This window comes from Polypterus senegalus, chromosome 3 (assembly GCF_016835505.1).
Source record: "Polypterus senegalus isolate Bchr_013 chromosome 3, ASM1683550v1, whole genome shotgun sequence".
NCBI classification, from domain to species: domain Eukaryota; kingdom Metazoa; phylum Chordata; class Cladistia; order Polypteriformes; family Polypteridae; genus Polypterus; species Polypterus senegalus.
The window spans coordinates 293,470,009-293,497,918 of record NC_053156.1 but is presented as its reverse complement, the minus strand read 5'-3'; the positions used below and the strand labels follow the sequence as shown (position 1 = coordinate 293,497,918).

General features: G+C 34.7%; 1 protein-coding gene across 3 annotated transcripts in view; it reads left to right on the top strand.

Moving 5' to 3' along the window:
- Positions 1–27,910, top strand: part of supt3h (SPT3 homolog, SAGA and STAGA complex component) — a 538,864-nt gene that overhangs the window by 252,435 nt on the left and 258,519 nt on the right. For all 3 annotated transcript variants that reach the window (XM_039749446.1, XM_039749445.1, XM_039749447.1), the window contains exon 3: positions 529–613. In XM_039749446.1, coding sequence (XP_039605380.1) covers positions 529–613 — 85 coding nt within the window. The remainder of the gene's footprint in view (positions 1–528; positions 614–27,910) is intronic.

The following is a 27,910-nucleotide window of genomic DNA, read 5'->3' as shown; positions in this document are numbered from 1 at the left end:
AAACTATGGAAGGCCACATGACAGATTATTATCAAAGTGAATTTTAACTTTTGTTTTGGTTGTGAATTTATAATGTGCCATCGCCCACACATATTCACACTACATACAGTATAGTATTTACATATAAAAAAACTGAAAAACTTGCTTTTACTCTGTTCCGTAATTTCCATTCTGGAGTTTTTAATAGGTAATACTCTTTGCTGTATATTTATACGCATTAATCCTAACAGTTTCAAAGAACTGTATAAGTGCGTGTCAAACCCTGGACCATTAAGTGCTCATTGATTATTCATTGTGTTAGTGTTGCTCAGTGTCTACGGTGTTTGATTGTAAACCAGGATGTTTCTGGTTCAGTTTTTACTAGAGTTACAGTTGCTACTGGTGTTTCACCTGCCATTGTTATAATTGTAGGAAACAAATGTAGCATTATGAGTTGTAAGCTGTTTTGAAATATTTTGTACTAGCTGAATTAAAAAAATTTTCTTACATTTTTGCGATCTGTTTATAACAGTATGTTTTCTTTTTCAGATTTGCTCTTGGAGATGTCCGTCGACCTCTTCAGGAAACTGCAGCATTAGTAGAAGACATAGTGCATAGCCAGCTCATTCACTTGGTGAGACAATTTTAATAATTGTTTTCTTTTTCATAATTAGACTTTAACATAAGATGTTTAAAAGTGGGCAGATACAGAAACTGCAGGAAGAGGCGTCTTTCAATATCTCCAGTTTAGTTCAGTTGCAGTAGCAGTTTTTTTTTTTTTATAAAAAGGTTTTTATCAATTTAAAGGTTAAGTTGAAATAATAGAATGAGAGACTTCTATTCATAGTTTCCGTTTTCTGTTTATATAAGCAGTGATGCTTTGAGGTTAACTGCTGATATCACATGAAATCAGTGTACATTTGGCTTTGGCTTGGCATGGGTAGCTAAAGCATTTATATATTATGCAGTATATAAGTTTAACTCAAGACCTTTCAGAAAGAAACTGTTTGATGTATTATAAACAAAGAAATTTTGAAAGTCACTAATTGATCTAAGACATTAATAGAATAGCTACTTTCATCATACAATATATTAAAAACACAACATTGTAATTCCCCAGCATGCTAAACAAGTTTCAAAAATTGTTTCAATCAGTTAATTTATGTGCGCACCAAGATTGTATTTAGTCATATATAACCATGAAACTTGTGGTTAAAGAAAAAAATTTTTTTTTGCTTTTCAGTGCATTTATAACTAAAGTAAATAAAATTGTTTTACTTAAAAAAGAAATTATATATATTTTTCTAAGACATCACTTTGCTAATAGTTTATACCTTTTTCTCATCTGCACCTAAAACTACTCCAGAAATCTGCTATTTAGAAAATGAAAATCAGGCCGTCCTGTTGTTGGTGTTAAACCTTGCATCTTGCTGTGTGGCCTTAATAATTTTACTGCTGAAGACTTCTGCAGTTAGTAAATTGTCACTCGTGCACCGTGTATGGTATTGGAGGTTTCAGCATTATTTGTTTTAGTGTTTTTCTTCACGTCTCTGGTAATGTTTCTGTCAGCAACTGAGGATGTTTTCCACAACCAATCTGGTTATTGCTGATTGCTAAGTATAACTGTGGGTTCTTTCATATTCCAAATATTTCAAATTGTTAGTTTTTCTATGCCCAGTTTGTCTGCTAAGGTTCTGACTGAAATGGTAGGTTTTATTTTATGTTTAGTTTTCAATTGTTCATGTTGATTTTGGCCTTTTTACTTCAAAGGCAGACACCAAAGGGCAGAGCAGAGTCTAAATTCAGCAATATGCAGTGTATTCGCGGCACTTTAATGTATGCACAAACTCTTCAACTGGAAACATCTGACAGTTTAAAAAAAAACACACCTGGGAACTAATTATTTTAATACATTGTAGAATTCTAAAATTTTGATGTATATAAGCACAGTAGTAAAGGATAATTGGCGATTCTAAATTGACCCTGTTTGGAGGTATGTTTTAGCAAATTCTACAATGGACTGGTTTTGCAACAAGGGTTATTTTACACCACGCATTAGTGCTGCCAAGATCAGTACTGTCTCCCTGCAACCTTGTAGTGGATAGGCAGATTAGAAAATGGATGGATGAATTTTGCAGTTTTGCCTCATATTTTTCTTTTAATCTGATGTCCAAATTATTGTATATATACTAAAGATTTTGTGTTGACTCAGTAGTACCACATGTTAGACCCCAGAAATTACAATGTATTTACAGAAGCAGTGGTTTACTTCACTGGAAAACCATGGATAATATTGTTCAGAAAGTCACCATCAGGACCTATCCAACTCAAAAGCCATGGGTGGATAAAACCATTTGTGATGCACTAAACAACTGCACCGCAACAAACAGTGCAACTCAGGTCTTCTGTCTGGGGATATGGACAATACCAAAGGTGCATCATACAAGTGGAGTATTTCTGTAAAATACGCTAAGTGGTTATATGGGGTGAAAATAAAATGACACTTTGAGCATTCTGACCCAAGGTGCGTATGGCAAGGTCTAAGGACAATAATGGATTATAAAATGAATGCCTCCTCCACAGTGAGCACAGTCACTACTCTGGCAAATTAATTTAATAACTGCTGTGTGCTTTTATGATGTAAATGCTGCTAACGCCCAGAGAGGAATCCGCGCTCCCTTTGTCGGAACATGATTTAAGGAGAGATTTCAGAAAATTGAACAGCATCATGTCCAGACCGTATCCCAGGGTGTGTATAAGATCTGTGCCGATTAGCTTGCACCAGTTTTCATGTAAATACTTCTTCTCTCCTTAACTCAGTTTGTCATAGCAACATGCTTTAAATGTCCATCATTGTCGATGTACCTATGAAATTTCATCCATCCTGTCTGAATGAGTATCATCCTCTTGCATTAACACTTATTAGTAATAAAGGTTTTAGACATTTTATCAAGAATTAAATATACTCTTTATTGTCCAAAGAACAAGGTTCATTTTAGTTCAACTTTTGCTGAAGTAGATCCACCAATGATGCCATCACCTTGATCTTAAATACTGTACTGGCCTATCTAGACTACAGAAAAGGGAATTATGTGTGAATATTACTTATAGACTTTAGTTAGGCATTTAACATAATAAACTCCTCTGAGCTCATCACACCGCTCAAGGACAGTGTCTGCGCAGTTCACTTGGCAGCTGGGTTTTGTGTAAGTAACAAGCTTCACTCTTAGTTTAGGTGAGAGAATGGAAAATGATTAAAAAGATCCAGGGGGAATTTGCATGCTATGAACACACACATTTCATTCTGTGAATGTCATGGGATGCTTGTTATAACACAGCCTAAGCTGATCCAGGACATGTCCTGCATGTAGACCCGTCACGCAAAATGGCAGTATTACATTATGATCAATTGAATTATGAAACTTATTCCATATCAGTAAGAGGTTAGTTTGTACGCAAGCTTACAGGGTGTGTATTTGAGAATGACATAATACTTGATCAGTAAAAACCCAATAATATCAAGGCTTGGCGCCAAGCAGCTAGAACAAGTAGTTTACAAAGAGTCACAAAATACAACCAGACTTGTTCCACAGACTCTGGACAGGATGACTGCTTCTAGTTTGATTAACTTTCATAGTTTTAACCTTCTTGACAGGCAGGCTTCAACCTTAGCCCTCATCCCTCATGCATATGACTGCATGGCTACATATGGTTCGAACTTCATTGTCAACTTTGCTGATGACACAACTGTAATGGGCCTGATCTCTAACAATGATCAGGCACACCTGGATGAAGTGAAAACCCTGTCACACTGCTTGAAAGTTAGCAAATAACTTTTTGCTAAAAAAAAAAAATTGGATTGTGCACTTTAGGAGAAAATAGCAGAGGCACTACCAGGTTCAGACTCCTCGGTGTACTAATACGGAGAACCTGACCCTGGTCCAAGCACATCAACTTCTGGATGAAGAAGGCACAACAACATCGTTATCACCACAGATGCCTCAGGGATTTTACACTGCCCTCCTATGCTGTGGCTAGGCAAATGATATTGGTGCCTGAAGACCACTTCAGAGATCCTGATGAAGAGCTTCTCTCCACAGTACTTCTGAATCTTAAATTAAGATAATGCCTAGATCCCCTAAATTTGATTCCCTGTTGTAAAAATTATTTTATATTGTTATTTATTTATCACATACATATATGATCCGTACATGCCCAGATGTTCTTAACTTAAGACGGACCTGTACATGTGCCTTCTTGAGCAAGGGGACCTTGCAGGATCAATCCATTACAGCTTAGTGTGTCACCAATGGTATTCTTGGCGACTGTGGTCCCAGTCATTTCAGATCATTAACAAGCTCCTCCTGTGTAGTTTTGGTCTGACCCCCTCACCTTTCTCATGATCATCCTCACCCCATGAGGTAAGATCTTGCATGGAGCTCCAGACCGAGGACGATTGATCGTCCATTTATATTTCTTCAATTTCCAAATAATCGCACCAACAGTTGTCACCTTCTCACCAAGCTTCTTGCTGATGGTCTTGTAGCCCATTCCAGCCTTGTGCAGGCCTACAGTCTTGTACTTGACATCATTTGACAGCTCTTTGGTCTTGTGCATGGTGGTGGAGAGGTTGGAATGGAAGAAATTGATTCTGTGGACAGGTGTGCTTTATACACATAAGTTGAGATCAGAAGTATCTGTAATTGATTCCTTGATTAATTGATTGTAATTTGTATGCCACATGGGCACACAGCCGATCTGTGGGAGCCAGAAGCCTGGCTGGGTTGTAGGGGATCAAATACTTATTTCTCTCAATGACATGCAAATCAATTTATAACTTTTATGTAATATGTTTTTTCTGGATTTTTGGTTGATATTCTGTCTCCATTAAAATGAAACTACCATAAAAATTAGAGACTGTTCATTTCTTTGTAAGTGAGCAAACTTACAAATTCAGCAGGGGATGAAATACTAATTTCCCCCACTATACACTTGCCTGTTTCTTCCTGCTTACAACACATCACCTTCAATAACTGACTGTTCACTTGCTTCACAATCTGCGCCACCACCCCCTAATCAAAGCACCGTGATGTCCTTACATTGATGGATTAAAGGCCACAGGTCCACATGACCATCATCATCAAATTCTTCCATGAGAACCCTGAATATAATGAGGACTGATCATTTATGTTAGGTTGAATGTCTAGAGGGGTCTGGGTGGTTTCGTGGCCTGGAACCCCTGCAGATTTTATTTTTTTCTCCAGTTGTCTGGAGTTTTCTTTTTTTTTGTTTGTTTTTTCTGTCTTCCTTGGCCATCAGACCTTACTTTTATTCTATGTCAATTAGTGTTTCCTAATTTTAATTATTTATTTTGTCATTTTTTGTCTTTCTCCATCATGTAATAAAGCACTTTGAGCTACATTGTCTGTATGAAAATTTGCTATGTAAATAAATGTTGTTGTTGTTGTTGCTGCTTCCTAATATATGCATCCTCCCCATGACAGGTACCATTGCAATGAGTTAATCAACGTTATTCATTTCAGCTATTAGTGGTGTTGTGGCCAGTCGGTGTACACATTTACATCTGTGGACTTTAAAGGAGGACCACATACAACTAATGAGAAACACAAAAAGAAATGCAGTCAATCCTCAACCTTTGTACATTTTAACTTTCGTGACTTCCAAGTATTCGCTCAGTTTTTTTTTTTTTTTTCTCGTTTTTTTTTTTGGGCAACCTCTTTTTTTACTTTTGCGTTGGCATTCATGCACAGTCGCTGAATTTGTAGCCATGCACAGTAGAGAAAAAGTGACAGGTGTGATGAGTGCACGTTTAATGTGGTTAGTATCCTATTATCTGCTTCACCAGTCTTGTTCACCCTACCGTTGTACAGTGAAGCATTCCCCATGCATTTTTTGAATATTTTTATTGTTTTGCTTAAAATACCATGTTTTATGTTGCAATTATGCTCCAGATATAAGAAGTAAAAATGCTTATAAAAATTGTTGTTGCTATCTCCTTGAAGACAGTGAAATGATACAATACACCATAATGTTTTGATGTCACCTTAGATGTTTGTGAATGATACCGAATAAAAAAGAAATAAAAAAAACAACTAATATAAATTCATGTTTCATATTGTATATTTTTTTATGTGAAATTTCATAACTACATATGATTTGCTTTTCATATAGTCAGACATTCAAGAAAAAATTGTGTAAATAGTAAAAATGAGCAGTTTTGGATCTTGGCTTCTGAACTTAAATATCACAAAATTTGAGCCAGTTATTTAATCATTTCTTAGACATACTGTAGCATTAGAAATTTCATCTTGTGTATATGCACTTGGTAATAAAAGGTGAATATATTAAATTGTTTTTAGGTTAGTACTTGGGAGTTTTCTATTTCATTATGAGAAACCTGTCCATACTGTGCTTTTCTATGAAAAAAATTACCTCCTTAACACTGTAAATTGCTTTACCAGAAGTAAAAACTACATTTTCTCACTTAAACATATTGTGAGTACTAGCAGCCACTCGTGTATGCTTACAGTAAAGTTAGCTCAGTCAGATTTACAGCAGAGAGTTAGACGTATGTGAACAAAAGACTGCTATTTTAAATTCTGATATTATAAGCCATTATGGAGTCGACTTGCCAATCTTTGTAGTATAGACAGCCGAAAGCAATTTACTAACTATTCTCAAAGGATGTATAACCAAGCCTTGAGATCACAAGAAAATAAAAAACTGAATTTACATTTAGTTGGCATGCGGTAGTATTTAGAATTATTTCTACTCTACTAAAAATCATGAGAAGGAAATAATAGAATAAAGTTTAAAACACTATAAATAATTAAAAATATATATGCAAGCATAAATGTATATGTAATGGTGATTATTTATAAATATTTTTTAATATTCTCTTAATATATTTTTATATAGGTTTGTAATATTAAAATGAAGTTGTCTTTTTTTTTCTTCTTCAAATTTCCTAATTGGAATTAAAGCTTTCTACAATATTGACTGTATCTGTTTAGTCAGCTGCATGGTTTTCGGAAATTTTGGAATTAAGCTGGGATCCATAGTACAAAGTGTGTTTGTATAACCCAGGTCAGCAGTACTGTACGTAATAAGGCAGACCATTTTGCCTACAGTGCTGAACTGGTTTAGGCAGTTTAGAAAATGGCGTGTTGCTTCACACATTGGCAATCGCTCTTTCAAAACATATTGGAAATCACTTTAAGACAATGTCTTGTGCATTTTGCCATTGTTAAGTTCTGGAGATACAGTTGCTTACCAGAATGTTAAATGTGAATGTGACAGTACTCTTACAAAAAATAAAACAATGTTTCCTTCTTTAAGAGAATTTTCCTTTTTATAACAGAGAACCTGTTTATTTCACCATTATATATGTAAGTTCTATAGCTTCAGTCACAGGTACCATCTTTTTGTAGTTTAGCCAAACAGGGGAATTTTTTAAACTGTTATATAGCATCAGAAGTGAGTAACCTATAAGGAAGAGAAAAGTTGCAGTCCCAAATGAATTGTGTTAGAAATTAATCTTCATCTTCTCTTGAAGCATTATATGTTCAATTTGGATAGGCCAGGTGTGTAATTAAAGTTTCTTGTAATGTTAAAAACACTTTGAATTAGTTGATTAAATGCACTTATAGACACAGACTTTAAAGTTGCAGTAACTGTTCTGCTTTAAAGTACAGATATCCCCCCCTCAGACCTTTTTTATTGTCTGATATGCTCCAGGGCAGTGGTCAACCAGTACAAAGTTTACAAGTTTCAAAATCTCCTATTAAAACACAATGGCAAATTATTGCACCGCTTTGCTTTAAAACAGAGAAACTTTTTTTACGACTTGAATTACGGATTATTTTACTATTTCACATTTACTTTGAGAAAAGGGTCACTTTTTTCTTAGTGACTTATTTTCATTTTGTATATTTTCCTTTTTTTTTTTTTTACCTAGTCTGCCAGTTGCTATTGATGGTATAATGCATCCCTAATACAAGTTAGTGAAACACTAATGTAGGCACCTCTAGTACACCAGCCAACTTTTTTTGACGCTTAAACTATTAAAAAATAAAAAAAAAGTCACTTGACCAGAAATTAATTGTAAGCATAGAGTAAATAAATGCATACTTAGTCTTTACAGAATGTTATGTTTAAACAACCTAACAGCTGTGTTATCTGCAAATTATAATGATTTTGTGTTTCTTTGAGACTGTTATTTATCAACAGACCTCTAGACCTGTTTTCCATTGTGGTATGAAGCAGCCAACAATTTTTACCTTTAGACTTAAATTTTAGCTGTTCTTTCAAAAATGTTAAGTCTGAGAAATTTGAACTACAGCTAATCACAGATCCTCCACGCCCAGCAACTAAAAACAGAACATTAATCAATGCCATTTTTACATCCTTTGAATTGTAATGTGCTCTCTATGAAATCTGTTGACCTATACAGTCAAACCTGAATCTTATCCCATGCATATTTCTAATTTGTTCAAATTTGAAAGATCAGTTATCCTTGAAATGAGCCTTGTGGAACCCCACTGCTATAACTAAATCTGTTAAATAAAATTAAAATTTGTTTATATTGTAGAGCTGGGACCAGCTACCAGTGGGTTCTTGTTCTTTATATCACTCTTTTAGGTGACTTGCTGTTGCCGCACTAGTTGGAATTTATATGCGACTTTGTTAAAATTGCTGTTTTTGAAGGACCTTCTGCAGTTGGCTCTGAAGCTTTTCATTTCCATGATGGAAAGCTGGCTCATACTGTTGGTGACTTATTCCCAGTCTGATGCGACTTGACAGTGTCATTACATAGCCCTCCCTTAGAAGACACTGTCCCCAGTGATCACTTTCAACCCTTGTAATTGCATATATTCAAAACGGTGGGGTTGTCTTTAATTCCACTGTCATCATATGACTGGTGGAATTGTCAGATCAGCAGGGGTCTTGTGTGCTTTGTCTTCAGATGGCACAAGTAGGGATGTTGATTGCTACTCTGTTATGCAGCACACAAGAGGTGTTTAATGCTGCACTTCTCTGATCTTTCAGTTGTACAGTACTGTATGTGGGCAGGGGAATCTCATTGTGTGAAGCTGCAAATGCACTGGTCTCTTGGCTGTTTTTCTTTAATAAATTAATATATATAGCTGTAACAGACAGGTAACATATAATGTAGGTAGATAATTGTCAGTCAAGTCACTGGAAAGGGGGATTCAAACTGAGTATCATTTTTCTAGATTGTCAGTTTACTGCTAACATTAGGAATATCTGAAGTGCTAAGTTTGTTCTGTTCTAGTTTAAAATTTTCTTCTCCAAAGTCCTGAATTATGATATAGGTACATTCAACTTTGGAAACCTTGATTGATGAATTTTGACATTTTTAATTCACTTTTGATCCAACTATAATACACATTCAAATATATATGGGCTTTGCCTATAAATGTGACAGCACTATTCTTTGACAAAATAGAAAAACCTGTTTTCACCATAATTGGTTCTTTTCTGAGTTTAAGTTAATTCTGCATCATTCTGTACTTTGCTTCTACTAGTTTGATGGCTGATCTCCTACAGGTTGTTTGACAAAATGTTTTTTAAAAGGTTAGTATGAATAATAATGTTAACTCCCCAATGATTTATTACATTCACATGACACCTGATCTGTCGTCAGTGATCTGGGTTCTCTTTTAATTTAATGATATACTGATATCTGTGTGAATATATATATTGAAGTATTTAAATGTCTGCTTAAGGATGGAGCTGGCTAAATGCAATGTTCTTTTGTTTAATTTCGCAGCTTTTCTCCTTTCAGCCGTGCCAGAATGTCATTGATTGGTGTGTTTTTTTTTTGTTTTTTTTTTTTTTCTTCCAGCAGATTTGATTTTTTATTTAGTACTGTACAGTACAGAGGGGGCTGGGCGGTCTCATGGTCTGAAACCTCTACAGATTTTATTTTTTCTCCAGCCGTCTGGAGTTTTTTTTTTTGTTTGTTCTGTCCTCCCTGGCCATCGAGCTTTTTACTGTATGTTAATGAATTTTGCCTTATTTTAATTCTTAATTTGACTTTTTTCTCTTTCTTCATCATGTAAAGCACTTTGAGCTACATTTCTTGTATGAAAATGTGCCATATAAATAAATGTTGTTGAAAACTTTAAGTATAAGCACTGAATCTTTACTTTATCAGTGACCATGTTATTGCAGCATTCAGCCCATTATATGACATGGCAGCATCTCTGTCCATAATTATAGGATCTCATCTCTCTATTATTAAAAAAATAAAAAATTTGGAATGGAGATGAGACGTGATTTTCTCAGAGAGACACTTTCACGTCCCGCAAGACAAGTCTTTGCGCCAAGAGATTTAACCACGCCTGAGCCGGAAATAAAAGTAGATGACAAAGTAGAACATCGTAAAGAATTCCAAAACATTGCTGCAGTACACATGCAGAGCAGGTTAGAAGTAATGTAAGTACGAAAATTCAAAAGTCTCAAAAAAAGGATAGTAAAAATCGCATTAGCAAAAACAAATGGAAATTATTACTTGGTGAAATAACGGAACCGTGAAAAGAGATCGAATGTATTGTTCGGATTTAAACTTTAAGTTGGAGACTTGTAAATCGTCTAATTTGTGTTGCCATCAGGGAAAAAAAAGTAGTGTTTCTTCCCAATGAAGAGGAATTAAAAGATTTTTTGTTTGGTGAAAGTGAAATCCCACGAGAGAAAATTTCAAGCCACACCAGACAAGAGCTTATGCAAAGAGATTTGGAAAAGTCCTGCCCACATAACCACACACATGGTATACAGTAATCCCTCATCGATCGCGGGGGTTGCGTTCCAGAACCCCCCGTGATAGGTGAAAATCCGCAAAGTAGAAACTATATGTTTGTATGGTTATTTTTATATATTTTAAGCCCTTATAAACTCTCCCACACTGTTAACATTATTAGAGCCCTCTAGACATGAAATAACACCCTTTAGTCAAAAGTTTAAACTGTGCTCCATGACAAGACAGAGATGACAGTTCATTCTCACAGTTAAAAGAATGCAAACAAATCTTCTCTTCAAAGGAGCGCCGTCAGGAGCAGAGAATGTCAGTGAGAGAGAGAGATCGTGACAGAAAAGCAAAAAATCAATACGTGCTGTTGAGCTTTTAAGTAAGCGTACCACGATAAAGCAGCCGCAAAGAAGGGAGCAATGTAAAGGTAGTCTTTCAGCATTTTTTAGAGCAGCGTCCGTATCTTCTCGGCAAACAGCCTCTGCTCACACCCCCTCCGTCAGGCGCAGAGAAAGTCAGAGAGAGTGAGAGAGAACGAGAAAAGCAAACAATCAAGCACCGCTCGGGAAGCACATCGTATATCATTGAGGAGTTTTAGTTAATATGTAATACATGCTCTGATTGGGTAGCTTCTAAGCCATCCGCCAATAGTGTCCCTTTTATGAAATCAATTGGGCAAACAAACTGAGGAAGCATGTACTTTAAATTAAAAGACCCATTGTCCACAGAAATCCACGAACCAGCGAAAAATCCGTGATATATATTTAGATATGCTTACATTTAAAATCCGCGATGGAGTGAAGCCGTGAAACTCGAAGTGCAATATAGCGAGGGATCACTGTAGTAATTTCTCATTTGTATGAATGCTGTTGACAGACACACTTCTTGTAGAGAGAAAGAAACAATATTCACTCACGGGCAGTTATATGTTGCGTTGTCACACTGTAATTCCAAACACAAAATCAAAATTCTATGCAATATTGATGAAAAAGTGAAAAGAGACTGAATATATGGACATAGGTGATATGACAGAAGTGCGGGGCGTGAGATTCGGCGGCGAGGAGGTGAAAAAAAAAAACTATTTGTTACCCATTGTTTCACCATTTAAGAGGGGGTTTCGGAGGAGTGACCACATCTCCTTGGGGTGCGTTCAGCCCCCCTCTTCACAACGCGAGAGGCAGAGATGCGAAGTGGCTGGCGCGTAGCACAGGCATTTTAGTGAGCGAAGCAAGCCCCCTAGTTTTAGTAAATTGTTATCTTGGTGCAGAAAACTCACTGGAATGGCAATGGCAGTGCTCTTTTATCAAGGATATTTGCACCCCAAAGCAACCTAATAATTTTAGTCAAGACCTCTTCAAACAGTTTCTTGAAGGTAATGCTAAAACATCACAAAATAAAAAAGTTGATTCAAAGGTTTAAGCTGGTTCTCCACAGTGGCCAAAATGCCACAATACCTGAACTCAATGTAACTTGCTATGAAGTGCAATATTTCTTTTAACTTACTGTAAAAAAATGATTGAGGTTGGCTAGTTTTGAATCGTTTGTTCTTGCTCTGGATCTTTGCTCTTGCCATCCTCAGATCAGCTGTTCCTCCGATATGATGTGAGATGGTTCCTTTGGCAGTAGTAATCGCAGTGCTACCAGCTGACTACACAAATATTTTAAAAATCCCACTTTATATTCCTCAAAGTCTCTTACATTCGCAGATGTTCTGGACGTTAGGTTGGCTTTGGATCTTAATTGCCTTCCTTGTAATATCTCTCAAGTTCACAGCTCGTCTGCATTTAAAACTGTATTTAAAAAATATAGTAAGTTATAGTAACTAACCAGATACTAAATATTAACATCAATAATAAAAAAAACACCCTGCTATATTGTAAATACTTGTATTGATCTGATATTTCATTATTTTTGTTATCGTTGTCATCATAGTTACTCTCATTTGGAAATATTTTTTGGTCAAGGAGAGACATTTTTTTAAATCAAGTCAGTTTTAATTTCAGTGAAGTGAACCTGACTTGAGGTCTAAAGCAGGGGCATATTGTTTGTGAATGTGAATTTGGTACAGTCCTGTTAATAAATTTACATTCCATATACTTTAATAGTAAAAATAAATTATATTTTAGCCTTAGCCAAAGATAAGCATATTTATTTTAATTTACTTTAATATGGTATCTCACTAAATAGCTTAACAGGTAGGCTTGTAGTAAGATTGTGTGCTATATGCCCATTTTAAACAGAATGATGTTTATTTCCTGTTGTTTAAATTATGCTTTATAACAGCATGGCCTTTTAGGCTATGGTAATCACACTTGCCAGTTATTATGTATTACTTTTTTTTTTTTTAATCCTGCAGTTCACAGCACGCAATGCAAACAATCTTTCATTCATCAAAACAGAGGGAGAGTTGTGTTATGGTAATTATACACAAGGGAAGGAAAGTAATGGTTGTTGTTCATAAAATTATAGATATGACAGATATCTTTCTCTAGGGGTAGGATATTCTGAGAATAGGGATGACTCTTAGTTTTCAGACGATAAAGCGTGTCTGTTAATTTCAGACCATTAAGGGCTATAGTTCGTGCAGATCTAAAAATTAATTTGAGTGTCTTCTTAAACCTGTTATTTAATTACACTTTGATTTTTTTTTAGACTTCCTAGATCCATGGCTTTTTCAGTTACTTTTTTCTAAATAGATAATTAAATTTGTAATGTTAAAATCTGGTATAGGACTTAAAAGTACAATCTGTTATGCATTATCCCTTTTATTTCCTATAAAAATATTAAAGGGGGCACTGCTTTCACAAACTAATTGTTTGATCTTCCTGTTGGTTTTTTTGCACAGTCAGCTGTCTTCAAGCAGCATTTGTCCAGGTGTGCAGACTATGAAAGTGAAAACGGTAGCAGTAGTCAACTGTATTACGCAATAAATGTTTGCCAGATGTCCTACTCATTTATACTAAAAATGTTCCGCTTTGCTGACTAGTATTTACTCAGAGTGACTGTGCATCAGGATGGGTTAGCCAAAAAATTGTTTCCATCCTGTGATTCAGTAGGTCTTGTGGAACCTCTACTTTTTTGTCTTCTGCAATTGAAAACCACATTAGGCTGTGTTACTCTGATAGCTGCATAATTGAGGCTTATTTGAGAAAACTGCTTGAAAGCCTTCGTGAAAGTGTGCCACGTATAGCAGAAAAAGAAGAAAAATGTGTTTTGTTATCTCATAATACTATGTAGATGTTCAATTGTATGTCTACTTTTGTATATCACCCATTTTGCATATTTGCCTATTGCTTTGCCTGCTATACATTTTTATAAATTTCTGTATCATTCTGTATCATCAGGATAAGACTTTAACCCCATTTAATAAGATTTTACTGACTTTTGTAGTATTGCATGGCTAAATTTTCAAGCATAAATATTTTTGTTTTGTTTATTTTATTAATTTATTTTGTGCTTCTTCTAGTGATCACTGTGTAGAGGAATTTTTTAAATGCATATTCCTGTTTGAAAAGCTTGATTGAACTTGATTCTACAGTATAATAAATGTCTAAATGGAAAGTTAAGAGTGGCTGGTTTGATACTTTAGTAAATTTTATTATTTTCTTTTCATATTCTATCTATCTATCTAGCTAATTTATATATATATATATATATATATATATATATATATATATATATATATATATGTGTATATATATATATGTATATATATATGTATGTATATATATATGTATATATATGTATGTGTATATATATATATATATATATGTATATGTATATATGTGTATATATATGTATATATGTGTATATATATATATATGTATGTGTATATATATATATATATATATATATATATATATATATATATGTATATATATATATATATATATATATATATGTGTATATGTATATATATATATATATATGTGTATATGTATATATATATATATATATGTGTATATGTATGTATATATATGTATATATGTATATATATATATGTATGTATATATATGTATATATATGTATGTATATATATGTATATGTATATATATGTATATAAGCTGTGTAAGCCTGTACTGTAAAAAGCACAGGGTCTTAGAAGCTATTGAAATCGTCAGAAAAAAAACTTGAAAAGTACAGTTGTCAGGTAATTGAAAGGAACTACTCTGGGCATCTATCCCCTAGGAGGTTTCGTTTTGCCAATGTGCTTGTATCGCGTATTTATTAGCGACTAAGTGACTTTGTCTTTCTTCAGAGGTTTTGTTTTGCCAAAGTGCTCCTCTTGCTTGTGTATTGGCAATGGGAGGAAAAGTAAAAGGGATATCATTTTGCCGATGTGCTCGTCTCACTTCTATATTAGTGGCTAAGAGAGTAACTTTCTTCAGAGGTTTCGTTTTGCCAACATGCTGGCCTTGCTTGCATATCCTTGGAGGTGAAGCCCTCACCCTGACTCCACCTCTCATTTCCAGTCCGATACGAGTGTCCCAACGTACAAGTTTTTTGAGATACGAGCTGTCACTAGGTCGATTTTTTTGCCTTGAGTTATTAGCCAAAATTCGAAAAAGGAGCCATCAAAGAGCTTGCCGCCACGCATTCTGAGGAACTGATGACAGAGGAGTTGACGGAACTACAGACGCAGCAACATACGGAGGTTCTGCAGGAGATCGGTATCGCAGAGGAGCCAGAGGTGGAGGAGGTTATCTCTTCAAGTGAGATAAAGGAAGTGTTTGCAATGTGGGAAAAAGTTTTGAACTTTATAGAAAAAAAACACCCTGAAAAAGTTGCAACTGGTCGTGCAGCGGCGCTATTTAATGACACTCAATAATGGGGAAATTTGGGTGTTTTACAGAACCTCGTTAAATAAATGAATACATAAATAGGTAGATAAATAAATAAATACACACACTATGGTCTGAACACCAGAATGACGGAAAAGCAGGAAAATTAAAAAGAAAGAAAACTTCTGATATTGCTGTTGGTATGATTCATTGGCAGAAAGTACTCTGTGTTAATGTATCAAAGAGACGATGTGTAGCATTGTTTATAGATCTAATATTTGGTAAAAGCAGCTTTGGTGAGTAATCTACCTGTATGTTTTAGGAGACACCTTCATCAGTGTCATATTCTTTTTTATGCCTGTTTTTACCAAGTTTTATTAGCACAAAAAAGAATATTCGGGGCCTTGGTGAATAGCAATATTAGACTTTCTGTTCTTGATTGGTTTTGGCTGACCTTTGCTGTCAGTTTTGTTTTTAAGCTTCTTCAGTGTGACCATCAGTTCAATGTATTGGCACTATACCTTATAGTGATTTGAAAAGTATTTTGTGAAATTGCCACTGATTCAGAAGCCTTAAAAATGCTGTGACAATACAGTGCGTCATTCAGCATCATAATGCAGCAGATATAAATTACTAAGCAAAAAAAACACACCATAGATTGAAGGTACCGTCACTGTCTTTATGGTAGTAGTGGTCCTCTCAGTATGATATGCATTGTATTGCTTACACCAGACGTAGTGCTTTGGCAAACACATCAGTTATGCTCTTATTAGTACTTAGAATTGTTTTTAGAATGTATTGAAGAGCCTCAGATGTGCCTTGTGGCAATTTGTACTAAAGATCTAGTATAACATTTTGTCATTAAGTTTAGCTTTTGTTTTGTGTCTCCCATTATGCTAATCACAGTTTCTCCCATCTCAACCATGGAAGACATTAATTGTTAGAGTTCCTGTAGGCCTTTTGTTGGTGTGCCTGACTATTGCATTTTTTACCTAATACTCCATATTAATGGACACTTTTTGCCATTTTTCCATTTCTTCATAATATAGCTTTGTTTTAATGATGAAAGACACAGCCAGATTTAGATATATTAAGACCCAAAGCAATGGGAATGCTGTAGAGACCCCACTTGGCAAGTGCTAACAAAGAATTTGTGTAACAAATGAACTTGGCAAAGATGCTGCCAAGATGAATAGCATACCCATGCAAAGCTTAGGAAAGGATTTCTCCATTACAACTTTAAAACTATGCCTTTAATTACTTATTTGTAGGACATAATATAATAATTTAGTATAAAAGTTCAATTCAGTTTATTTTTGTGTAGTACTTTTCACAGAGTACAGGCATAGAGCACTGTGACAAGTTCTTACATTATTTACATAATATGTACAAATAAATGCACATATTCGTTTAAACGGATGGGAAAACAAAGTCATTTGAAACGTATTAACATATGTGGAGCTCAGAAGTATCTGTCCATTAATTAATTGTTGGGTTCAGTTTATGGTTAATCTGTTTAAAACTGCTTTGAATCTTGACTATAACATTGCATAATCATCCCAAGTGAAAAGTCTTAAATATAACTCTTGTTGCATATTACAGTTTTTTAAAACAGGAACATTTTATTGATCAAGCTAATTTGTCCAATAAGAAACTTTTGATTTTTAATATTTTGATGAGTTGGACATCATTTAGAGTCATCCTTTAGAATAAAATATTTGCATCCAGTATGTGATATTCATCTTGCTGTACTTGTACAAAGTAATGAGTGTCTCATGTTTCACTTGTTATCAGAAAAATATCCCTACTAAGTGTTATGTAAACATGTGGGAAGTATTGTACTTCTCTTTCTGAACAGAAGGTATGTACTGTATGCTTACAGAAACAAAGCAGTTAATGAACGTGATGTGTACCATACTGTAGACTTAATTTATGGAGGTATTTATATGCAATTATTAGTAAAACTGAGACAATTAAACAAATTAAAAATAAAAAAGAGAGAAGCTGCTTCAGACACTGAATAATGCCCAAATCCAGTCCACTACTTACCAAATTTGACACTTCCCATAAAGGAGTAGTTATCTGAATCAATGATCAGTTATGCAATATATTCATACAGCTATTTGTACCAAAGCCTGTTCAGATGTTTAGTAGTAACACTAGAATCCCTGAGTCCCTCCTTGAGCTATACAGTGTTGTTTTCACTTGGATATTTCTAATGCGTTTTGTTTATCACTGGCAAAAAATTTAAAAGACTGACATTTAGGACATTTTGTTTTCAAAAACACGCCCTCCTTGTGTGATCAGCAAGGTACATTAAATGTGACACCATAAAATAGGAAAATTGGTTTAACAGATACACTGTCTAGAATTTTTTTGTATGTTTTTAACGATTAACTACTTACTTTGTTTTAGTATATCATTTATCTTTTAATCTCATTGCATTATATCTTACATGTTACCTGTTAGTAACTGTTTTGCTCTTCGTCAAACTCCAAAGGCATGAATGCTTGAGTGGGTCTTGGATTGACTTGGATTCGCTTTCTGACTCCACACAAAATAGATTTTTTCATAGAATTTCATAACTCCCCTTCCCCACATGGAATATTGGAATGCTTGGCAAATTTGAATGTACCCTTTAGAATGGAAACACACAATTATGGTGTACTATAGCCATGTAGCTTATGTTTTAAAATATAACAGAAGTGTCCTGTTAAGTGACATATTTCTTTTCCACCAGTATGCTTGTAGTAGTATATTTTGACTTTTAAAAATTAGTGGGAGGTCCTGATTTGTAATTTCTTTTTCATGTAAGACTGCTGATTGAGTGGCTTTTAATTCAATCTACTTGTATGTTGATTTTAGAAAGCCAAATATTAGGGGAAAAAAAAAAAAATTAGAAGTCATGCTGGGCTGACACAGGGGTAGTGGACAAGAGTTCACTTGGCGCTCCTGTTAGCACCACAGGTGCAAAAGTTGGCTGAATCTGCCGGAGTCAGCAGTTCTTTTAAAGGCCTTTCCTGGTTCAGCCCATGGGGGCTTTATTCTGCAACTGCTGCAGGTTTTTTTTGCAGGTCATCACTAAAAATTAAATGAATTAGTGTGGATCTTTCATATGAATGTGCGTTGTAATAATAGATTTGAAATGTTGATAGGTCTAAGGTGAAAATGTGTTTTATTTATAATGCTTATACATATTTTGCAGTTTCATGTTTGCTGAAATAGACTGAGAGAATTGAGTTTCCTAGAGTATACTTTTATTAAATAAAGAAACCTAAATTTACAAAAAGTATACATTTTTAAAGGCCCTTTGCATCTTCATATAAAATCTTGTATTGTTCCTTATGTTGCTTAAAATGACATCCAAGGAAAAATAGTTTTGCGCTAATGCTGCTTTTGCACAAAGCATTTGACTTCATCGTTTAAAACATGTCACCCATATAGATTGGACAGGTATGGGTGAATAAAGTGAAAGGAAATGTTATTCTGTGTTGCATTGCCTGTTTTTCCCTCTTTTTCTTTTTAGATTTTTTGTCTTCATTTTATTTCTGACCCATAGTATTTAAAGGTACCATAGAGTCTGCAGTGGGATATTTGCTCATTTTCATATTTATAAAATTGTTCTCAAATTAAAATGCTTTTCTTGTACTTGTACAATATGTTTTTCTTCATATTCTACTTAATTTGAATGTTGTATCCCCTAAGACCACAAAAATGGGATTGCAACATATTGTCTTACCAGTGACGGCACACTGCATGATAACATGCAGTGAATACACTTGATTTGAGCATTCATAGCTTTCATCCTCTTTCTCTGTACGTTTAGCATTCGTTTGCTCAGAGGTTGATGCGCTTGCTGCTTCCTGAGCAACTCTTCTCTTTTCCACCCTAGCAGCCTGCTTCTTCTCTTCTCTCATCAGCATCTTTTCGTGTTAAAACTGATTAATTCAGTGTTTGTCTTGCAATTACTTAGTACATTTTCTTTAATTTTTCACTTAAGCTGGCACTTAAGTCTGCAATCTGCCTAAAGAATGATTTAAGATGTGAAGAAGTAGGGGAATTAACGTTGAAGGTGTTAGGGATGAGAACGGCGCCCGTACGCATGCGCCGCACAGCCACCCTGCTGGCCGCTGCCGAGAGTTGATTCTACAATAAAATAAAAATAATAAGAGGAGTAACCTTGGAGGTCAATCATCCCGAAAGCGGATCTTAGACGTCACGTAGTATATGTGTACTGAATTTCAGGTCAATAGGTCAAACGGTTTGCGAGCTAAAAGTAATTTAAAATCATGGACAGACAAACGGACAGCCTCGGTAGCGTGTTATGTGAGAAGATAATGGGTTAGGAAGTAGAATTGACCCTTTAATTTGTGTTCTAACATATGGGTATAATGTTACAAACAAATAGTGTTCTGTCACATTATCTACTGCACAGTGGAGTTCTACCCCTTCTTTAGTACTCAGTACTATTCAGTACCATCTTTATATTTTAGTGTTGTGAAGGGTTTATTTGAACATGTAGGTCTCATCAGAGCATAGGTGGACTAAACTACCAGACTGAAATAATCAAGGATGGATTCATATATGTGAGACTACCAGGCAGTTGTCCTCGACTCTTCATCAGAAAATGATGATTTTAGCAAACCATTGGGAATAAACATGAGAACCTAGCCAAAACAAGAAAATACATAAGCAAAACCATAACTGCTGAGATCTTTTAAGGTTAGAAACACAAATGTTCAAAAATAAGAAGGACTTAAACCAAAAACACCATACGTATTTAGAACTCATTGACTGAACATTTTGGTAAGATCAAGAGATGTATGTGTTTCCTTAGGAGGCATTAGCTCTCCGGAAATGTGTTCTTTTGAAATTGCGGCATGTTAAGTAACCGAAAAATATAGAAATATGACACAAAAGGCGATATTCCTCCCATCGTGATTACTTAGGTGCAAAAATCACATGAGAGAAAAAATATACACTTGCTTACTTTACTGACGGTTTTACACGGTTACAGACGGGAAGCTTATGACAGACTCTATCAAGGTGTGGGAGTCTTGATCTACGCAGTCTGTCATATTTCGTCACCACGCTGAAAGGATTTTCCGGACGGATGACATAATCTTCCGCCCGACAGCTTCTGCTTGTTCCATGTATTTATACTGTTTTCTCCACGTGCAGGGCCCTCTCTGGTCTCCAAACAAGGACAGTAAACTCAAACCCCACCTCCAACAAGAATAGCACAATGCTTACACTGCAGTTTGTCCCTTTCTCCAAACTGCTAGGTTAATGGTTTCTAAATGCAGCCTAGTCCCTGTGTACCATACTTGGTCTGCCTGTATGAATGAATCCATAACAGTGTGCATAGAGACAGTGACATTAAACTTCATATTATAACAAACATATTATAACAGTAGCAAATATCCAAAATAGCATCAGGAGACTGCTAGATAATTATAGCACCCCCTAATTTAATAAATGTAGTTTGTTTTTAAGAGAAGGCATCTTCTTAGACAGGAGGTATCTACTCTTACTTGCAATGTTAGCTGTTGATTTTTGTGTAATTAATTTTTACATTTTCTAGCACATTGCTTGCTAATTTTGTTGTGAGGAAGTTACAACTCGTAAGTTTAATTATAACTCCAGCTCTTGTTCAGTACATTCTATGTCAATTCATGAAAGATTCAGGTAAATGAAGAAGACATTGTGCTAGGCCTGAATATATAATGTGATCAGAGTTTACAAACACATTAAAGTTGAAAACTTGTAAAACACAAACATATAAAACTTTTTCATGCATGCAAGTACGTTTGTAAATGTTTTGGTATGATGTAATTAATTATAATCACAATCATATTTTAATAAAGTAAAAAGTGTAGAGTATTAAATATTGTGAATGTTTTAATTTGCCTGATTGTTTATTTAGCTTCACTCAAACAAATACATAATGCATAAGTACAGTAGTCTTGTTTATACGTATTATTCACATTCTTCTGTAACTAGTGTAAAAAAAAGAAGCAGCAGCATAAATAGCTGCTATGCTACAATTCAACAATGGCATCATTGGACAAGTAGTTCCTATCTGGGTTCTTTATATGGTGTGACAGTATTATGGATGTTTATGGCTCTGTTAGGCTTTTGAATGCAGTGCTTGCCACAGCAATTACCCACAGGGGAAGGTCAGGAGGTTTGTACAGAACTTAAATGAACTGATGGAGTAACAACAGATAAACTGTATATTGAATGACCATACCATCTACTAAAAGGCAGTGAAAGACATGCATTGAATTAAGCTAATATTAACACTTAATGAATGATTTTGTAATGTAGAAAGTGTGGGAGGAAATTTTGTAGAAAATCATTTACATTTGGTCTTTGTTTTAAATTTGGCATACTGAAACTGAACACAAAAGCAAACACGCACTCACACCTGTTCTATGCAAATAAGTGCTTCATTAAGTCATAATTAACAGGAGTGTGCTGAGTACATTATTATGAAACTATATTAATTTGTTAATGTAATGACTTCCCTGCTACCTTGAACTAGATAAACGGGTTTAGAAAATGATGGATGGACGTGTTCCAGTACTGATGCTGTTTGATGGGCCTTCCATAAGTTTGGGGGATTTTTGAAATGTGCTGTTTTGCTACTTAAGGAATAAAAAAAACAGCCCACGCTGCTTATTATGATTGAAAACACTGAAGTTAAACAATCACCACAAATTCCTTATGTGTTTCTTTTGCTTCACTGATGAAGCTAAAGACTGTGCCTTATACTATAGTTTTATTTATCTTTGGAAGTTTAAGTAAGCTTTATTCTGTGTGGTCTTAAAAATCCAATGGCTAACGCCCATTTTAAATAGTGCCCAGGGAGGCCTAATTATTAGCCCATGAAATGGAAAGGAGAAAAATGATGGCATGTTATTGTTAGGTGTATTCTTTTACTTCCATGTAACTGGTAGTTTGGTGATGGGGTCAAAAATGTGTTATCAAGTTAAGTTCAGATTCTGATTCTATGATGTTCATATTGCCAATGAAAGTTCATTTTAGCATTATGTCTTTCAGTGTGTGTGTGGGTATGTGTGTGCATGTATCTGTGGAAAATCTAAATTGACTGACTTTCATGTCTAAAAATGTCTGTTTTCAACACTAAATTATGTGGGGGGGTTTGTTGTTTTTGGTTTTATTTGTATTGGGTAGAGCTCCTAGACGCTTACATTCAGCAAATATAGAACATTTTAGAACAAGTGGTGTCCAAGATATTCCAGAAAAATTCATCTACATTATGTTTTTCAAACAAATTGAAACTGGTTTTCCCTATTACAGCTTAAGCTCAGGAAAATTAGAAGAATCAAGTATTTTTTCTTTTAATAAGATTTAAATAGTAATTATGCTCCTTTATGTTGTTACTAAATATTTAGTTATGACAGTAAAAATAAATTATAACTGTTTTATATAGAATTCCGTCTATCATTTTGTCCAGAGTGGCCTGTAATATATTTTATCACTGTTTAGTGGGGATTCCAGAAATATTGTAGAAGTAATTTGTTAAAATGTAATAGTCAAAGATTCATTCATTCTTCCCCTCTTGCCCTATGATTTTGATCACATAAAGATATAATTTTCATTTTGTCAGACTACATATACTCATAAAGTTGCTGAAAAAAATAAATTCTGAATTCGAAGTCAGGACTTTTGAGACAAAACTACAGAACAAATGTACTTAAATATTCCAATAATAACAAGTCTTCAAAGTTTGTCTGAGTACTTCGTGGATCGTCAGTAACAGTCATGGTTTAGTGGTATAATTATGAAATCTGGTCCTGTCGTATTTATTATTGTCTATCATCCCCCAAAATACAATGGGTCTTTCTTAACGGGTCTGACTGAACTTTTTACCCACTTAAGTTCGCTTTCCCAGAGAGTCATTCTTCTCAGCAACTTCAACATCTATGTTGATATTACTACATTTAAGCTGAGAAATGAATTTCTATCCTTACTGGACTGTTTTGACTTAGTGCAACATGTTGATTTTCCTACTCCCTCTGGTGGTCTTGGACTTGATCTGTACATCTGGCGTATCTGTCGGCAACACTTATGGCAGTGATTTGGGACTCTCTGATCATAAAGCAGTACTTTTCACTGTCTCATTACCTCTCCCTCCTCTTACCTGTAAATGTCAAATTTCTTTCAGAAACCTTAAAAATATCTGTCTTTAGATCTTTGCTGGGATCCATTGCTGATCTTTTTCTTTCTTCCTTTATTCCATCAACACTAGATAGTCTTGTTGTTACAGCCCTTCATTAAGCACTAGCTAAAACAGCTCCTTTAAAACATAAGGAGGGTTCTTTTAAGTGCTCAGCTCCATGATACAATTCAGAATTACAGTAATTACATTACTATGAAAGCAGCTGGCCGATGCCTTGAGAGAATGTCATGTAAGACTTGCCTCACTGTGCATATCCAGTCTTTCTCTGGCCATCAAAGGGCTTACAGGGATGCACCAATTGCAGCCAAGAACACACATTATGGCAGAATGATAGAAAGTCACCATGATAACCCGAGAGTTTTGTTCTCTGTAGTTGGCTACTTCATCCTGCATCTGGTGCAATTACCTCGTCTACTGAAGTCTGTGAAAAATTCCTTCACTTTTTCCGCAATAAAATTAAAGCTTAAAGATTAAAGCTCTAAATAATTCAACTAACATAAATCCATCGTCCATTTATCTCTTACTTCACCTGACATTCTCCCCCTTCTTTTAGTTTACCTCTCTGTCCAGATGCTCTGGATAACCTATGTGTGTGTGTTATATCAGAAATGATGTTATTTATTCAGGCTTTTCTTTTAGTATTGAATTTAGTATTTTACTCTAGTTTATTGTCTTTTATTCTATGTAATGCTTTGTATCTCCTATATTTATCTGTTTAGTGTTCTATGCAGAAACATTTGTACCTAATGTTACATATACTGTACCCTGCTGTTTAAATAAGAGCCTTGAGCATGGGAAAGGTGTTATATAAATATAATGTATTATTATTGCTGTTAATATATTATTATAGTTTACTTGAGAGAAAGTTATATTTGTCTGAAGTTAGGATTTTCAATAGGCTACTTAAGGGTATTTATTTTCTTTATTTTGAGCAACTGAATTTTTGTTTAATATCATTGTCCTGTTCAGAGCTGTTCAAAAACTGAAGGTTAGGGTCCCTGACCACAGCATAGGGGCAGCTCTGGGGTGTACTCGGTTACACTTAGTTTTTATTGCAAGTTGTAGATGAGGATTTCTTTTCAGTGTCTTGTCTATTGTCCTAATACATTCTTGTTTCAATTCCGTTTGTGTTTTTTTTTTTTTTTTTCAGTTTTGTTCTGCCATCGTATTCTTCTTTGCTAAATAAAGCAAGTTTTGCTTCATGTTTTCTTCGTACAACTGGAGTAGCGTGATAGTTCATCCAGGGAGGATTTAAATGAGGAACCTGCAGAGATTCTTTTTAGTTTGCTGCTTAAAAATGGAGCAGGTTCAGCTGTTTCAACTTTGATTTCAAAAAGTTTTATTTAATTAATTTAATAGGCAAATGTTCAAGTAGCTTCATATTGACTTTGAGACATTAACTGTACTGTGGAAGCTTGAAAGCTATTTTTTGTCCCTTGACCCCCATTTCTCTCTGGCATCTTGAGCCATAATCAGTAGTAGAATGTTCTTATTGTACAAACACATTAAATCCTAGTAGTCAGGGACGCAGTGTTTTTGAAAACAATGATAAATCTTGCTGCCAAACATGCTTATGAAGACAAAAAAAATTGCACATTAAAAGAAAAAACAGTTATGTTTGCAAAAATATTTTGATCAGCTGCAAGTGTTGTTGCACTGATTATGATTTGTCTATGGTTGTGTTCGTTCACTTTTGCTGTTAGTTTTGAAAATCAGCAAAAGTTAGTCAAAATGTTACTAGCTAAAGCAATTTGGATATTTTTTTGAGCTAAGATAATTTATACTTACAACTATTGATAGAAGTCTTTGATGTTTATGTTTTGTGTAGTGCATAGAAATAACATCAGAGTGGAAGGGGCATTTATTTATTGCTGTATTTATCTCCCATAAGCCCAAAGTTTAATGCATGCTTTTAATATTTTAATAAGAAATGGCCTCATTGTACTTTCCAAACTTGACAGTTAAATGCAGATGGACATTTAAGGACTTAATTTATAATAAACTGCTGTGACAAATGCACCTCGTATACATCCATATGTACAAAGCCACTGCTGATGTGCCTTCAAAATACACTGAGGACAAGTAACTTCTGCCTATGTCTCTTTTATTTTTCACTTCCTGACCCTTCTTTACAATAACCTTCATTTTCTAGCAAAGGGGAGTCGCCAGCCTTTGCTGTTATGAGCTTTTCTTCAACACATTTCAGTCTTATTTTCAGTAAAGATTAGTATTGGTTAGTTTTGAGATGCATTAAAGTATTAATCTGGCTAAAGATTTTTTGAATAGCTGTAGTTTTTAGTATCCAACTAATGTAACCCTTGAATTTCACCAAAGATACATAGTTTTGTTGATTTCAATAAATATGAAATATCTGTTTTTCAAAAGCATTGGAATGTTTAAGATTGTATTGTGGAAATTATGTTTTTTAATTCTGTCTAATGGCTTTGGGCAGTTCTCCATAATTGTTCAAATTTTACCTTTCTAGTTTGTCGGAGAGCACATTTCTCAGCAAAGGACTGAAAGTGAATGAGAACATTTCACATGGATTAAACTATAAATATTCACATTACTTTCATTTTGTTTTTTTTGCATAACAATTTAATTTTTATTAGCTGTTAAGTTTTGCTGTCAAGACTGGAAGGTGCTGTACTCTGTTGGTGCTTTGTGCTAAAATTGTTTCACACCTGTGGCCCAGCATTCTTGCCATTTCCTTGGCCCTGGAACTTGTGTAATTAGTCTTTACATTAAGGTCCTGACTGAAATTCACCTTTTTTTTCCTCCTGCTGCCTTCTGCGTAATGAAATAACAGATTTTGTTTCAGTCTGCTTCAATAGCAAAAAGAAGACGATATAGTGAGCAGGTTGATTTAGTGTTCTATTGCTTAGTGGTTCTGCTTATGCTTAAAGAGTGTGAAATTAGTGTCACATTGAGCTGTGTTATAATTAGAAACTGTTCATTTAATTAGTATTGAGAACTTTAGGCCTCCCTCATGCTGGTGTGGTTGGGCGGCACTAGGTCTTTATGTCAGACACGTGTGTGGCTGTTGATCTGGACTTTGTCTTTCAGTACAGATGGTGATTTTAACTTACAGTTTTGCTGTTCGACACTATACCTTAATTGAGAAATGCAAACAGTCTGTCTAAAAAAATCTGCTATCAAAAGGATCTGCAAACTTATAAGTACTGTTTTACTTGGCGCAGTACTCCCTCTCACAAAGTTCTGCCTTGCAATGACATTTTCAATGATTCCTTTGTGCTCTTCTGCTGTTTTTATTTTACATTCAAGCATTTAGACGCCTGAATAGCTCTTGTGCCAGTCAGATCACTTTTAATGTACTGTAGTGTTTAATTGAGAAAAAAGACAGCATTTTCTTTTCAATTCCTAAGCCCCTCTCTCCAACCCCAGAGGACTTGCATGCATACTTCTATACGTAAGAATCAGTGGAAAAAACAAACGACAGAAGTAAAAATGAATTAAAAATATCACCTCTTAGAAACCTTCTCTTTCTATTATAATGTTGTACATTCAGTCAAGAATCCAGACTTGTCAGAGCTTTGTGACGAGTCATTTCTGTACCATACATTTTAAAATGACATATTTCTGTTGCTTCTAATAGTGTTTCTGCAAACAAGAATTGCATAGTAAGCACTAAAAGAACCTTTTTTTTAATATAAAAAACTTAAACGACAGAATAAATATAAATGGCTTCATTTAATGCAGTACAGATTGCCAGTTGTAAAATAAAGACTACATCTCAGCTATGTAGAGCAATATTCATTTTTTAATTTTTTGTTCTAATATTCTTTTGTCTCTGTCTCTTTTATCCAAAAAAATACTTATGAATTGCATGTATACAGCTCTGTGTTTCCACAGAAAATTGCTTGGGGGTCAGTCATGCATTTAGATTTAGTGACCGGACCTCTCATATTCAACAATATGGCAATCCCAGTATCTTTGCTGGCAGGTTTGGTCAGTTATACAAGTGTCATACAAAAGGCCAGTCTTAGAGATCTATTACTCTTTTGACTTGGTTCTAGGAACCAAGTTACCAGAACTATTCTATAACATTTCAGTAATTATTTACTGCTGTGATGCTGAGCTTTCTGATCATAAAATAGGCCTTTACAATAACAATTGATGAGAAGAATT